Here is a 12,400-nt window from a genome sequence, read left to right as displayed (position 1 = left end):
GCGTTTCAGTGAAATTCTATCTGTCATTCCAGCATGCCGTCAGCAACACATGTACATGTACTGTAAATTGTTCTGTCACAAGGGAGTTCACCCAATTGCAATAAAAGCAGGGACATTTACCAAGTACATAGCTGAAATCATGGCAGTTTGTTGATGCTCTAGGTCCATTTTAAGTGTGAGAAATGAAAAACATTATCCACCTCTGGTCTTTGTCACACTCAGTGCCTCTCAAAGAAAAAATCTACATTTCTTTTTTTTCGGAATTTTCTTGCTTACAAATACCATAGATTGTTTATGTAGGGAGGTTGTCTGTTCCAACAAGCTTGCTGTAAATCTTCATTTACTTGTATAATGATGTTGTTCTTGGACTTTCTTTGCTCTTCTGGGTATGCAGCCATAGCAGAGATTTATCTGTCAGGTGACAAAAATCTCCACCTTAAAATGTTGAGCACTTTTTTTAGGGTGAACAGGTGTTTCTACATTTATAAAAATCACTTTGTAAAAATTTGGGAAAGAGAGCTTTTGAAAAAAAATGTTTCATCCATTTTTAATGGGGAGGAGGGGTCTCTTGGCACAGGCATGTATTTATTTTCAGGAGTGTACCCCTCAAACCCCCCCCCTCCCCCCCATGGTTTCTACATTTCTTCATTGGCAGGTTAATGGTGATGTGTGGGAGGTTTTCAGGGTTAAGGGTTAGGGAAGCTTTTCATGATAAAGCGTTATGTGGAGGAGCTTTTCATGGATCAATAATTGCCTTGTAACTTTTTGCAGTATGAATTTAAGTTTGTTAAATAATATGGCCTAGACTCTGATATGTTTTCTGATATTGTTCTGTTTAATGATTGAAAGCGTCTCTGAGATATAATGTCTTTTTTTGTATGCATGTTCAGCAATAATTATATTATAATGAATGATTAATAAAGTAACACTTTCAGTCATACAACTGTGTTGTATTCATGCCAATCTTCTTCATCTGTCAAAATGAAATGTAGCTTTGAGATAATTTTCCTGTATACAGACATTTATATTTCATGTTTAATTCTCTGAAAATGCACAGCCTATTATTGAATATGAGAAACCGCAACAACATGTTGAGGAGAGTGAGAGAGAGAGAAATTTTAATATTTCAGAAGATATCTGTGCGTTCAGTAAATCATTAATTTTCCATCTCACTTGTACCTGAAATAATGGTTCTCCAAAAGGCATAGAAGTGGGATAAAATGCACAGAATGTTCACCATGATGCACTGAAATACATTCATATGTGAGAAGGCATTATAATGGCATTTTTAAACACAAAATATTTATTCCAAGAACACTAATATCTCGATACAACAGGAACCAATATACATAGGGGTGTTTTTGAAAAAATATATTGCTACTTCTTATACAGTTAATGTACTTTTGTATTCTGTGTTAATAACACTTATTCTTTCACAACAATACTTTTACAAGTTTTAGTTATATACAACATGCAAGAAGATATACCCTCATAAGGGATACATGACAATTAACATAATGTAATATACATTAAAGTAAAACTGGATCGTACATTGAACCAATTATTCGGTAACAACAATGGTACTAAGAGTCACAAATAAATATAAGGTGATACAGGATTTTTAGTGATCTAATAACTATTTTAATACTGCAGTTTAATTTTTGCATAGGACCATACTATCTGGTCACAGAGGCTTCTAAATTGGCTTGCTCCAAGCGCAGGATTACTAATGAGCAATTACAGGAACAGATTTTATGTTGACGGAAGTCATAATAATATAATTGGAGAGGTAACAGCTGAGAGAAAGATTTTCATCACAAAGTAAAACACAGGCATTTTAAGTATGTACTTAAATTTAATGTTTTGAGAATGGTACCTTCCATACAAGGGAGGGTGTAATTAAGCATTTCAATTGCTACTCTATGCATGGGATTTTTTTTCTAAAAAATTGATTAAATTGTAAAATTTCAGCAACACCAAACAGATGGCACTACAGCTTTTATGGTCAAACATGCTATTTAATGTTTTCAGAATGGTATGTGCTACACAAAGCCGGGTGTAATTAAACATTTCAGTTGCTTCTGTACACATTTTTTCTAAAAAAAAGTCTAATAATTTGTAAAATTTCAGCAACACCAAACATAACAGCTTTTTTGGTTAAACAGAAATACATGTGCGTACCATTAGTTGTGATAGAATAAGGTGTATAATGAGGGAAATCTGAAAAATACTTCTATGAACTGTCTATAAACCCCAGCATTGATACATTACCAGGCTGTTGTACAGGGACACTTGATGTGTTCAGTACGAGGTAGATTGTCCAAATATTTGGCATCTTTTCACTTGGGAACATATTTATCTCTGAGCCATACTTTTTTCAAGGAAATGACTGCTCCCTTGATTTTACCAGATCAGCTTTACCTTAGCAGCAGATGTGTGTCAGTAATAAATGGTAACAAGGGAAATTCTTATCACTAAATAGAAATTCCCTTGATTTACTTAAGATATCCATGTACTTCATTTCTAAACACTATATGCTGCTCATGAGGTTCCTTCTTGTTTATTAGTAATCTTCTCTAGGGACATGGCAGACACTATCCTCATTAACAGAAGAACCTTGAGCTTCAAACCCATACTTGTAGTTGAGGGCAAACCCATTGCCCTGAGAAAACACAAGTTAAAATTATTGTATGTTTTTTGCTGTTTCTCTACCATACCAAAATGAATAATGGTAAAAAAGATAATAAATAAATAGATGAACTAAAATAAAAACCAATTTTAAAATATGAAAAAATAAGTAAATAAACCCAGAATACTACAGTATGCACAAAGTGCTGCTGTTCCAACACTGAAGCCAATTTTGGCTTATGAATCATTGCATATATTGTCACACTGAGAAAAGGATTAATCAGACATTAAAGAAGCCCATCACTTGACTTCAATCAGTGTAGACTTTACTTGCTTGGCATTAATGCTAGTTTGCATTGTTCAGCCCTCACTAGGATGGATCTGATAACATGAGCATTTCTATGGCGTTGTGTGTTTGCACGATGAGCAACACTTCCTTGGAAGAATGAGCATTTTCTCTCATGCAGCAGGACTAGTTAATGGAAAATTGAGTTTAGGAAGATGCACTATGATCTGACATCAGCTGTCATACAGTCGTGTACTACATATCCTCAGATAGAAAAAAATGGTGATAAGCAAAATGTTATATTGTCTTCACCTTATAAATCTTATAATTTGAAATGAAAATCAACAAAATGCCTCTGTCTAATCTAAGGCCATCCAAAATCATGCTGTGTCATTTGGTAAAATTTAGCATTAAAAGGTCGGTAAAAGTTATGTAACCTTTTCAAAACTTGAGGATCTACTGCTGGATGAACTCTTCCTTTAGTTTTTCCCAAGCACCTTGGATTCCCACTGCCCTCTGGCTTCTTTAGGCATGGGAACCCTTTTGTGGTATTGAAATAAAAATGTTTGTCAGATATTACCCGCTTTAACCCTAAAAAGTCTTGCACCTTTGCCAACTCCTTGGCGGGATCAGTGATAAGTCTCTCTCCACTTACAAAGCATATTTGATGAAGAGGGAAATATTTGAGCCAGCGTTCCAGATGTTTTGCGTAAACTCCTATCTTTATGGCTGACCAGGATGTATCTAACACACCAGTTCTGTTATCCAGTATGGCAAAGTTTTCGAAACTTGGAACTGTGTGTTTAGAAGCAGTTTGTGTGTAGTCTGAGATTGCACGAGTTACCGGATCCCGCACAACTAAAATAAGCTTCATATCCTTGTCTGTTTGGTAAATTCTTTTGGGAACTTCTTTTGTGATGAAATAACTTGGAGTCTTTTCCATGGTAATTTGTCCATCAAGTGTTGCTGGCATTTGCTTTCTGTGAAAATAAAATAAATAATATCTTAAGAGGTGGATATAAGGTGAGAGGGGTTCATCTGTTCTAAAAATCAAACATACAGCAGATCAGTATCCTTGCGATTATTTTCTTTTGGATCTGATAAAAAAGACAAAGAATACATTATATAGAATTTTGTTGATTGGGGTTGAGGGGAAGGTTTATACATCCTAAATAAAGGCCAGTGACAGGTGGATTTCCTGTGGCTTGGCAGGTGATGATAAACAGGTAGCCTCATCCCAACCTACGGCTGCTATCTTGGTTTCTGACAGCAAGGATGTCCCTAGTGGGACTCCTCTCTGTGATGGATGCTTTCCTTCATAGCAGGATATTAACTTTCTAGAGAGGCATTCTGAAAATGTAACAAATATCTTAAGACAACATTGGCTCAATATACACTTATCAGATTGAATGGTGCTTTGATCATTTTATAGAGAAACAGTTTTCTTTGTAGGATGTAATCCTGATAAAGCCTTTTGGTTAGTTATCATTGCCTTGTGGTTACTCTGAAACTGTTATAGATCTCTTATCGCACATTATATTTTTTTAATCACTCATGATTTATTTATTTTTCCTTGCAGCCCCATGCAGCACTTTACTTTTCTGACTTGGGACTGGATTTTGCCTCAGAAAAGCACCTAGAGATCACTTTTTCGTCAACTAAATTTCCTGGGTTGTCAAAGGTCTTAGAATTGATTTTTTCACTAATGGCACTAGGTATTTGTCCACTCCTGATCTTTTTAAAGAAGTGAAAGAACAGTCAGTCCCTCCACTCACACATCCTTGCAATTTTTTACAGCACATATGGGGATCACATGTTTTTATGTACTCAAAGGACCATTATTTGTGGTTGGAATTATGTATACTATATATATATGTGGTTACTAAGAAATGCCAACAGTGGAACAATATCCATTTCAGTTTGGTTTACAGTTAAAAATGATTTTATGCACTGTTGTTAAGGAAATAAATTTGTACAGTTTTAACAATGGAGATAAACATTTTTACAACATCTAATTTGATAAGATTATGGACCTATGTTAAGAGTTCAGTACAAAAAGCGACTAGTGCTTTTGTGAGTAAAGTTCACATCTTGTTCTTAAGTAAATTTCTACTTCCACCTTAAGCATGGGGCAACCTTTTCTTTAACCTGTCATTGTTGTGTTTGCATGACCTCCTTAAAAAGCCCATTTATCACAAATAGTTGATAGCTAATATCTCTTATTAGAGCAAAGGTGGGGAAAGAGGCAGACTGGGGAAATGAAGTCCAATGAAAATGTGTATGACTTGTTGACAGCTACCATTCCTTTAGGCCAACCAATTATGCTGCCAAATTCCATGGAGTTCACTCAGGATTTGGATCAGACAGGAGTGGAAAAAACCCTTTTTATCATTATCTTTGTTATGTGTAAAGCATTAGGCAAATGCACATAGGATCAATTTTTTGCCCTGTTCTCAAAGAGAGCATATAGGCACATAGATCTACACATTAATACTTGTTTGCTGGTATAGTACTTTGCTTTGAAATAAGTACTTTGTGTAAGTAATATATCCTATCCAGTGATCCGATCAGGTGTGGTAAAGTCATTTATTTTCATTCTTGTATGGTTTTGGTATCTTCTTTTTTTAAAATAAATGGGACAGACATTGATCTTGCCTGCTAACAATACCAAAAACATTCTTTTTTGTCTACTGGAAGATTAATTTTGGCCTGGAAAAAAGTACTTTTTGTTCTGTATTCTGTTTACTGTAAATCTACACCCTCTAATAAAACAGGAAGCAAAGATTGGTTTTGCCCTGGTTGGTTGTTTATCTGCATGGTTTAGTTTATTTTACAACCAATTACTATGTTTAATGAAGAGCTATTTACACATGAAAATATTATTTTAGATCTTTGAAAATTTTAAACTCAGCCAGAGATTTATAATACATTTTTACAATGTAAATATATATTTATAAAATCGGAGTGAACTAAAGAAATTCTAAGTGCCTTACAGCATTAGTTACCAGCAGTCAAGACTGCTGGAGCCAACACGCTTGGTTTGTTCTGATAAAAAAAAATTGAGGGACACTAATTGGGACCATTAAAGTGCAATTAGTAGAGTCTAATCCCTTTCACAATTTCTCCCCACTTTTACTTGGCCAAGTGCACTACTACTACTACCTAGATGTTTTCTTAAGGCACTGTGACAAGTAATCAGATTTGTTAAAGAATTTGTAAAGGTTTAAGATCCATACCTGTACCATGTGCAGCTATTTTTATTTCAAGGAATGTATAAACGATGTCACATGCAAGTGTTTAATAGCAGATTCAGTCAAGCTGCAAGGCAAAATGTCCATATTGCATGCCAAATCTTATCAAAGGTAATCCAATGTTATTGGCACGAGCTGATCGCTGGAGGGAACCCATGGAAGAACTTAGTGATACTGCTTACATTACTGACGTCAGAGCACGAATAGAGACCATTCTTGCCATATTCCTCACAAAGGTTTTCTTACTCTATAGACTTGCTCTTAGACTATGAATTTTTTAGTCTAAAATTGGACGTGTTGGACGTGTTGATTTACAAAGTGCTTTCATGAATGAATCATCTCTGTTTTTATATTTAACTAGAGTTGATTTAAGTATGTTTTTGTTTTTTGTTGATTATTTGGTTATTATTTGGGTAATAATTTACAACATTTCAATGTAATGACTTTCAACCATGAGTGGAATTCTTTCAGACTCCATATATATATATATATATATATATTTTTTTTTTGTCTCTAAATACCATATATGTTTTCTAAAACCTTTTTTTTTTTTTTTGAAAATCAACTTTAAGGTTTATATCCACATTCTCTTTATTTAGTTTTATTCTTTTATTTTTTATTAATTTTTCTTGGATTTTATATGAATGAAAACTGCATATTGGATTTCCAGGGTTATAAGGGTCAATTCAAGTCTTTTTCTCAACAACATATCTTTGTAAAATGGCTCTAAAAATATCTACGACTAAGGATGAGTACTTTAAAAGCCCACAGTGCTCAGGTATGAAATATAGGTTACGCACTCAAAGTATGACATATCCAGTGTGATATATGTGGCTTGGTATTAGAATTTCGCCCCATTGCTCTATCTGCCAATGCGAAGTGTTATATACATCAAGGTTTGCAAACAGCATGGCAGGAAATAAATAGTCTAGGCTTGGTGGGGCATACTAGGATGGTAGTCTCTGGTTAAACCTAGAGATGATTAGGAAACTGACCCTGTTATAGAAAAAATAAACCTTACTGCAGACAGCCCAGTAAATGTATTTGTTGTTCTGTTATTAGAGAAAAGTAACAGGTACTTGCAATTTATTATTGAAATGATTAATATTAATCACTGTTTTTTATATGAAAATAGTCCAATAGATGAAAACTTATCACATTGGTGAGTTCAAATAAAACAAAATTATAATTACTACATGACAACCTGTTTCACTTTCTTTTTGAATAACTAAGAGTATCATATAAGGATATTCACGTAGTCATCATATGGTTTTTATTGGATGCAGGTGCTTGTGTGACCATGCAGATAGCCATGCGTAGAACCAGCAGTAAAAAACCAGCACGCACTTCGCTCTCAGTTTTCAGTATTAAAAAAATGTTAAGCAAAGATTAACTATCACTAGTCATGCAAAGGAACAGCCAAAATAAATTTTCTTCACAGCAAGAACCAAAGTAGAGAAACAAGTTCCCACTTTTAAGGCAGATGTTTGATAAATAATGAAAATCTTTTACTGACGTTTGAGTGGACAAGTTGGTTTCCTCTTATAAAGGGGAGCCTTGATAAATAATCAACGTATGGAGCAGTGTAAACAATGCCAAGGCAATTAAAAGACATCCCAGCAAAAGTTCTATTCCTATCCAAGATAATTACTTGTAAAGGTTAAAGTTAGTGATCATCATGGCAAATAGATCTTTCTTGGTAAAAGAAAATGGTGGTATCTCTTAGATAATTGGTCAGCTTTTCGGTATCAAAAAAATATTCAGCAAAGATATAACTCTCACTAGTCATGCAACAATTAAATTTTCTCCACAGCAAGAATTGAATTAGAGGAATGGTTTTCCACTAACTACTTTATGGCAGATGTTAGATCTGCACATCTTTTCCTGACCTTGGAATGGACAAACTGGTTTCCACTTAATAAATAAACAACATTTAGAGGAGTGTAAACAAAGACAGGGCAATTCAGAGACATCCTAGCAAATATTCTCTTCCTATCCAAAATAATTACTTCTGTGCCAAGTTTAAATTACTGCTCTGCTGATTTAATTATGGCAAATAGATCTTTATTGGTAAAAGAAAACGGTGGTCTTTTACTCTTAGATAATTGGTCTAACTGTAAAATAACTGTACACTCATTTAAAAGGAAATGGTTGCCTGGCAACTGTCGAAATACATTGGTCAGTGTGTGACAGAGGCACCAGATAATATATTTCTTTAACAATAGGAGCGCAATAAAATTGCAGTTGAGCTTTATGAGCCCATTGAAAAGCATGTGCTTCTTGCACAGTGATTTATTTAGCTGTGACTGATAGGAATCCAAATAGACTTGTCATAAACCCAAGACTGCATCCACGGACAATAAGCGCAGTCAATCTGAATTTATGACATTGCATATTAAATGGGGAAATGATATTTAGGATTGGAATTCGATGAAGAAAGGACTGAGAATAGCGTCAGGTGTAAAATCACTCCTCTGTAAATAGGAAGCTTCCCCAAGGGATTTAACGAGACCGTGATTGTCCGGTGTTTATGGATAACTCTGTTTTAATAACATTTCATATCAGATATCAATTTGGACATTATACTTTGATTTTTCGTTAATGCACACGTCCTCCCTATCAGTTGCATGTAGGTTGTGTTAATTGATAAAACAACTGGAGACCAATAGTCGATAGCCGTCAGATGAATAAAAGGATTTTGCAGAACTGCTTTCGCTTGTTCAAGACAATGCGTTTGTTCAATTTCGACAACCTAAATACTTTGATGAATTGACAAATCAATTTTGTGGAGGTTTGTGTACGTGCCCAACTCAAATAGTTCTGTTGTTTTTACGATACCGTTGTAAGAGTGTGGAAGTGTTTATGTAATGAATTTATACCGTTAAGCTTTTGACCGCTTGCGTGTTTGGTCAGCATTTAACCATCAAGTGCAAAATAGCAAAGAAATAAAACAAAACCCCGGTCAATCAGTGGAGCATGGAATGATTAATTATCATGCATCATGAATCTTCCAGACATCTTTCATATTCCTTTGAGTAACGGAAAAACGAGAACTCAATACAAGCATACTGTGTAATGGGGCTAAAAGTAAATGGGGCCATCCTACAAAAATAAAACGCGGAGTGCTTTACTTATCGGCTTAGTCTTTATGTCAGCATTAATTCCTAAGGTTGATGAAGGATACGACAGTTAAAAGATCAAATGTCCAAGAACCCCACGAACGCTATTTTCTGACCGAGCGGACCCGTATTGGAGTGAAAGATGCGCGGTAAAAGAGCACTGAGGCAGAGACAGAGGCTCCCCTTAAAGTTCATTGTTGTGGGAGTTTATGTCTCCCCCAACATGGAACACATCGAGGGGGACAAACACCCAGTGACCATTGCTTCTTTGATCAGTGTCCAAGGAAACAATCGGTAAATAACCCTATGGCGTTTGATCCTGGGCCCATTTTGGTTTAATGCACGCAGGGCCATGTATTCAGCCCTTCTTAATGGGTTGGTCGTACAATAGCATTGCGCCTCATTTGGTCCTTTATTTCGATTGTATTCTACCTCTATGTATGTTGTTGGTCACAGGTTTGATGCAACTGCTTTATATTCTCAAAGGAAATTATGCTGACCTACTGCCAGCGCCAAGCTCACTTTTCACGTGAACTCTTGATCTCATTCGAGGCACGTTTCCTGACAGCTTGAGCCCGCTTTTCGAACCCCTCTGCCGTTAATTTAAATCAGTTCAACGAAGAATGCGCAGGTGTTTTTCTAGCCATGTCTCGCCTCGTATATCCCTCACCAGTGCAAACATTTTTACACATTTTTCTACAAGATGTCCAGCCTTTAATGAATGCTACGATAAGCAGACCTCTGTATTTGGTTGATAAAACACGCAAAATTACGAGGAAAGGAAATTCTGAAAGTGGATGACCCATGTACTCTTTGACTCGAGTTTGTCCACCAAAGTAATCGATGCAGAGTTCGACATTGCTTTGATGCACCTTTTGGCCAGAAGCAGTTGGCGTGTATTAACGACTGTGCATTGTTGACGTTGTGGCACTGGCATACATACACATACACAGAGATTCCCGCGAGGCATAGGGCGCCATTAACCCTTCACCTGTGACATTGTCGCATGGCAAGCAAACAGTACCTCATCGTTCGGCCTTGGCTGTTTTCCCCCTGACAACTAATATTTGTTCCTGGCTGACAAAGCGAGTCAAGTCTTCTTCCTAATATGTCTTGCTTTTGCTGTCGAGATATGGGTCAGGAGCTCCAGCGAACTCACACGCGAGATAATTGCCTTAATTGTTGGAGTCACTTTAGAGTTCTTTCAAACTGAGTTTATTTTCGTAATGCCATATTGTACAGATAATCCTTTGAACAAATCTCTCAAAGATACGGTTCGTGTGTTAGGTGACGGAAAGAAGCCTCATTTTCTAATTTGAAAACCCTGTCTAAACGCATGATATTGAACCTAAGTCAACCAAACTAGTAAAGACGTTGATGGTAATCTCATATGATTTAGTAAATTCATTTGTACAATTTCGTCAGTTTTATGCCGATAACATTTAGCTTTAAGCGTATTTATGGAAAAGCCAATTGCACAGTAGGATTGAACAACATGCTGTGCGGGGTTTTAATAGCATTCCGTGTTTGATATATGCTAGTTAATATATTTGAAACAACTAACCAGTGTGCTAGGGAAAAAACAGTAGGGATCAATGAAACGCAATTTTAGGCGTGTTTGTAGAGGCTTTGCGTTGGTATATCAAGGTGCTAGCAGCTGACACGTGTTTCCAGTTTTAATTTTAGTTTTAACAGTTGAAAATCCAATTAAATTAACCCTGGCGAACTGGGATGTTTTTCTGGTTTCTGTTCTGGTGTTAAAGCAGGGCGCGGTGGGAGCTGTGTTTCAAATATAACTAGGCCATACTATCTTCACTATCATAGCATGCATTCCTTAAATTAGAAGAAGATCAATGCTAGGTGAGATTGAGATCGCCCTGGTGGGCCCTGTTTGGGAGACTCTGTCCCCGCCCACTAACGGTACCGAGGGAACCCCTACCTTGTAATTTTGGCATGTTTTACGTAACGGCGGTATAAGAGCTTGCCAGAGAATAACGGAGCAGTCAGGGTGGAGTTAATGAGGGGCCATTAATGGGATTATATCCTTTGGTTGACTTAACGGTATACATGATCTACCATTGTGCTAGAAAAAGTACAGCTGTCAGGGGAGAGCTGTAGTAAACATGCCAGTGGTGTTTGCTTACCTGTACCACTCTAATCCAAGATCGTAATTACGGTCGAAGAAATGAGTTTCGGGCCCTGGGGCCCTGATGTCTGGATGGAGACGCAGGAACTCCAACAGAGCCCGCGTTCCTCCCTTTTTTACCCCTATGATAATAGCCGAAGGTAATTTCTTTGTAGCATTTTTCGTCGTTTTTAGCGTTCTCCCACTTGGGTCCGTGTTTTGATTTTCGCGATAATCCTCATCGTCTTCACTATGATAGTAGTGTACTATGTCTTCCTTATTTTGAGCTGAGAACCTGTGCTTCACGCCCGTGAATACCGCTGACTGTAAATTGTCGTTTCCATATTTTTCTTGCGAATTGCTTAACCTGTGATCTAGGACGGCATTTTGATCATATTTCGTATTACTGTCCCTAGACAAATGCCTTGTCTCTACTGGCGGTGCAGGCTGAACTAAGGAACAGCACATTGATACCGTAACAAGCGCGTACAACGATGCGCCCAAACTGCCAGTAAGCATGATGAGAAAGATCAAGCGTCTTCTAGATCTTGCGACTCCTAAATATCCAAAGTTCATATCACCGCCATCGAGCTGCGTCGAGTTGTCCCGACATACAGGCCGCATCAGCGTGCGTTCCGCGAGCCCTTTCACCCATAGGATCTCAGCCGATGGTATACCTTCTCTCTCAACTGCTGTGTAGTATTATTTTACACATGCCGTCACGTGGCTTTGGCAGCTCGGATGGGATTGGTTGATAGGATAAACAAGCTAGTGGGGGTCCACGTGCTGATGAATGAATATTGATGTTTGTGGTCCGAAATATTGTGCATAGCTCATTTCTTGACAAAACGTATCTTTGCAACAGTGGTTGGTTTACCAAATATGTGGTCTATATACATTTTTTTTCGCTCGATATGACGCATGTTCTACAGGAACCGGCTTTCAGCTTCTAATGCCAGCGGACCCGAGTATTGATCTTTTACACACTGTC

The 12,400-nt window shown here is 36.9% G+C and overlaps 1 protein-coding gene across 2 annotated transcripts; it reads right to left on the bottom strand.

The window, feature by feature from the left end:
- Positions 1 to 1,282: 1,282 nt before the first annotated feature.
- On the bottom strand, positions 1,283 to 12,348 carry LOC106168414 (heparan sulfate glucosamine 3-O-sulfotransferase 6). 2 transcript variants are annotated; one of them, XR_015332771.1, is made up of 3 exons: positions 11,429 to 12,348; positions 4,161 to 4,264; positions 3,727 to 3,894 (listed from the first exon to the last, which is right to left on the bottom strand). XR_015332771.1 is itself a non-coding variant. In XM_013547453.3 (2 exons), the coding sequence occupies exons 1-2, from the start codon at positions 12,031 to 12,033 to the stop codon at positions 3,279 to 3,281; spliced, it is 1,221 nt and encodes a 406-aa protein (XP_013402907.1). In that variant the 5' UTR covers positions 12,034 to 12,329; the 3' UTR covers positions 1,283 to 3,278. The 2 variants fall into 2 exon arrangements, 1 of the variants encoding a protein (XP_013402907.1); XM_013547453.3 differs by lacking the exon at positions 4,161 to 4,264 and having other exon boundaries at positions 1,283 to 3,894; positions 11,429 to 12,329.
- Positions 12,349 to 12,400: the final 52 nt, after the last annotated feature.

Source organism: Lingula anatina, chromosome 2 (assembly GCF_051362555.1).
Source record: "Lingula anatina isolate TDL-2025a chromosome 2, LinAna3.0, whole genome shotgun sequence".
Classification (NCBI taxonomy): domain Eukaryota; kingdom Metazoa; phylum Brachiopoda; class Lingulata; order Lingulida; family Lingulidae; genus Lingula; species Lingula anatina.
This window is presented reverse-complemented; position numbering and strand designations above follow the sequence as displayed.

Bases quoted from the DNA above. Each gene is read 5' to 3' on its own strand.
- LOC106168414 (XM_013547453.3), bottom strand. From the start codon at position 12,033: ATGCGGCCTGTATGTCGGGACAACTCGACGCAGCTCGATGGCGGTGAT. The intron at 3,895-11,428 runs GTAAGCAAACAC...TTATTTTCACAG, and splicing joins CTTGGATTAGAGTGGTACAG to AAAGCAAATGCCAGCAACAC.